This window comes from Alligator sinensis, unplaced genomic scaffold (assembly GCF_000455745.1).
Source record: "Alligator sinensis unplaced genomic scaffold, ASM45574v1 scaffold1170_1, whole genome shotgun sequence".
Taxonomy (NCBI): Eukaryota; Metazoa; Chordata; order Crocodylia; family Alligatoridae; genus Alligator; species Alligator sinensis.
This window is the reverse complement of record NW_005842859.1, coordinates 424,593-427,614: the sequence shown is the minus strand read 5'-3', so window position 1 is coordinate 427,614 and position 3,022 is coordinate 424,593. Positions and strand designations below refer to the sequence as shown.

The window sequence follows — 3,022 nt, the reverse complement described above, 5'->3', positions numbered from 1 at the left end:
TCGCGGCGCAGCCTGTCCTGGCAGGTGCCGGGCTGGTTGTCGTGCGTCAGTCGCGCGGGTCTTGCTGCTGCCCCTGGGCACCAGACCCTGAGCCAAGCGCCGTCCTGCAGAGAAGCTGCGTGCTGCAGCACGTCAAAGGTCCCTCGCTCCCACCCTCGTGCCGTCGCTGGTCAGTGGCACGTGCACGGGCCGTGGGGTGGCCCCACGCTGCACAGGCCGATTGGGAAGCCCACCAGGACTGGCACAGCAGCACGAAGCGCAGGGTCTCACTAGACTAGTTGGTGTCATGTGCTCTGGACAGGGACAGGGGCTGCCTGCGCCTCTGCGGTAGAGCTCCCTGCTCTGTTTGACTCTTCTAGGTCCTGTGTTTGGCAGCAAGGATAACTTCCACGGCCTGGCCATCTTCCTGGACACCTACCCAAACGATGAAGCGACCGAGGTAGGTGGCTCAGCGCCTGGCTAGCGCTGGGAGGCGTAGCCAGGCGCCTGGTCTGGGCTTGCTGCGGCCGCACAGAACGTGCTGCATGGGGAGGAGACCGGTGCTGGCATCGTGCTCTCTCTTCTCGTCTCCTGGGGAGCGGTACGCGTGGTCACAACAGAGGGGAGGGCTGCAGTTTGCTTAGTCCATCCTCTTGTCTTACCAGCTACACCGGACCCGTTTCTAGGTCATTTAATTCTGCTGTCATTAGGGAGAGAAGTAGAAAACCCACATAAGCCTCCAGGCTCCTGCTTCCAGAATGAGGCGGTTCAGGGAGTTAAACTGCCCCGGGGGGGTCTCTTAGTTGCTCGGCTTTTCCTGGGTGCTGCCAGACCCTGCGGTAGCACAGACAAAAGAAACCACTTCTGTGTTGAAACCTGATCCTACAGCTCTGCCTGGCAGGACCCTCGCCCAGCCCAGCTCGCCTCCCTTGCCTTGGAAGACAGGTCTGTGGTGTTGGACCCCCGCTCTGCCCCGTGCACAGACCTGGCACGATTGCTTTACTCCACTTGGCCTGTGCCTCCTGCCTCCATCACCCACTTATTCAATTGTCAAATGCATCGTCTGTGCCCACCCCCCTCCCACCTTCCCACTGTTTCCCCTGCAGGGGAGGATCCTCCCGGTACCACCTCATTCTTCTTCAAACCCCTTCTCAAACCTCCTCTGCTCTGGCTACAAAATCCTTGCATGGTTGGGCCGGCAGGGCCTGAGGCTGCCAACCAGCCTGTGGAGACTGCTGTGGTCTGCTTCCTGTCCCCCTTGGTTCACCTCTCTCATCTCAGGCCTGAGCTACTGGTTCTCTGGGCAGGACCATTTCTTGTCCCTGGGCATTTACTACCTAGGAAGAGGGGTGGGGGCTCCACAGTGGTGCAGATGGTAAGAGCTCAGGGGACTTGTCCCGCAGTGCAGAGTCACAGAGTAGTGTCCTGCGGAAAGAAGAGAGGAGGAGGATGCCACGGCTGGGCTGTCCTCAAGCAGGAATCCTTTGTCCGGTGGGATGGTGTGTCTGGGTGTCTGCTAAGCTGGGGTAGTTGGGTTAAGGAGAGTGGTGACCGGCCCTGCCTGGAGCCTGCACCCTCCACTGCCTGCCCGAAATCAGGTGCTCCCACTTCCAGTCAAACCACATTGAATGTGACGGGCCCCTCAGGATAGTGTGCCTAGGGGGTCGCAGCCTGGCAGAGGTGCCCTGACACAGCCCTGGGTACGTCGCAGCAGGCTGTTCCCTTAGGCACACAGGTGTGCCTGATCTGCAGGGGTGGGAGTGGGGGAAACGTCTGGCTCTCCCACCGTACAGGCTGTCCTGGTGTGGGGCAGGCTCCGAGTCATGTCCCGTTCTGCCCGCAGCGTGTGTTCCCGTACATCTCGGCCATGGTGAATAATGGCTCCCTGTCCTACGACCACAGCAAAGACGGGCGCTGGACAGAGCTGGCGGGCTGCACTGCTGACCTGCGGAATCAGAACCACGACACCTTCCTGGCAGTTCGCTATTCCAGGGGTCGGCTGACGGTGAGAGGGGCGGGGAGGCGGCACGGGGTCTGGTGCCCCTTGTCTTGGTGTTTTGAGCGGGGCGGGGGGGCCATGTTGCCAGCGGGAAGGGGTCCTGTGCACAAAAAGGGCTCGTGCTCTCTGGCACCTGGGCTGGCCAGGCCTGGCCTGGTGGAGGTGGGTGGGCAGCATAGCTGTATGTGAGAACCGCGTGTTTGCACAGGTGATGACTGACGTGGAGGACAAGAACGAGTGGAAGAACTGCATCGATATTGCAGGAGTCCGGCTGCCCACTGGCTACTTCTTTGGGGCTTCTGCTGGCACTGGGGATCTGTCCGGTGAGGAGGCCTTGCTCGCTGGGGTGTCAGTGCAGGGCCCAAGCAGGAGCCGTTCTTCGCCACGCAGGAGAGGAGACCGATTGCGGGGGGCAGCTGCAAGCTGGGCAAGGCCTCTTGGAGCCCAAGGCAGATCTCCGAGTTGGGGGCTTAGCCTGAAGGCGTTGTGGGGGGGCGAGACCTGAGTGCAACAACCCCTGTGGGGGACGTGTGGCTCAAAGGCCTTTGCCGACCTCTGCAACCTCAGCCGCTGTTTTCCAGACAATCATGACATCATCTCCATGAAGCTGTTCCAGCTCATGGTGGAGCATCCTCCTGAGGACGAGAACATCGACTGGACTAAGATTGAGCCTAGCGTCAGCCTCCTCAAGTCTCCCAAAGGTGAGTGTGGGGTGCGGAGGAGACTTGGCGGGTCAGGGCCCCGCTCCGCCCTTGCCAGCCTGGCACTGCTTCGCTGGCATCACGGGACCTGGGCGGAGCAGTCCTGGGTCCGGTGCCGCAGTGGGTGTTTGGGGGCGAAGGTGGGGGCACTTCCCACGCGAGGCCGGGGGCAGGGGGGTGTTACTCCCCTAGCTCTGGGGGGGGGCGGGAGCTGCGTGCTGGCGAGCCCCAGGCGGGGGTGGAGGCCTCTCCCCGCTCACCCTTGTCCTTTCCGCCCCGCAGACAACGTGGACGACCCGACCGGGAACTTCCGGAGCGGGCCCCTGACGGGCTGGAAGGGGTT

The 3,022-nt window shown here is 62.2% G+C and overlaps 2 protein-coding genes across 2 annotated transcripts in view; one reads left to right on the top strand and one right to left on the bottom strand.

The window, feature by feature from the left end:
• The window catches only part of RGS14 (regulator of G protein signaling 14), a 12,513-nt gene extending 10,665 nt beyond the window's left edge, over window positions 1–1,848 (bottom strand). The window contains exon 1 of the mRNA XM_025191789.1: window positions 1,838–1,848. Coding sequence (XP_025047574.1) covers window positions 1,838–1,848 — 11 coding nt within the window. The remainder of the gene's footprint in view (window positions 1–1,837) is intronic.
• Window positions 38–3,022, top strand: part of N4BP3 (NEDD4 binding protein 3) — a gene marked incomplete at its 3' end in the record, with an annotated part of 13,757 nt that continues 10,772 nt past the window's right edge. Inside the window, exons 1-5 of the mRNA XM_025191788.1 lie at window positions 38–439; window positions 1,823–1,984; window positions 2,187–2,301; window positions 2,560–2,679; window positions 2,962–3,022. Of these exons, the coding sequence (XP_025047573.1) occupies window positions 1,847–1,984; window positions 2,187–2,301; window positions 2,560–2,679; window positions 2,962–3,022 (434 nt within the window). The remainder of the gene's footprint in view (window positions 440–1,822; window positions 1,985–2,186; window positions 2,302–2,559; window positions 2,680–2,961) is intronic.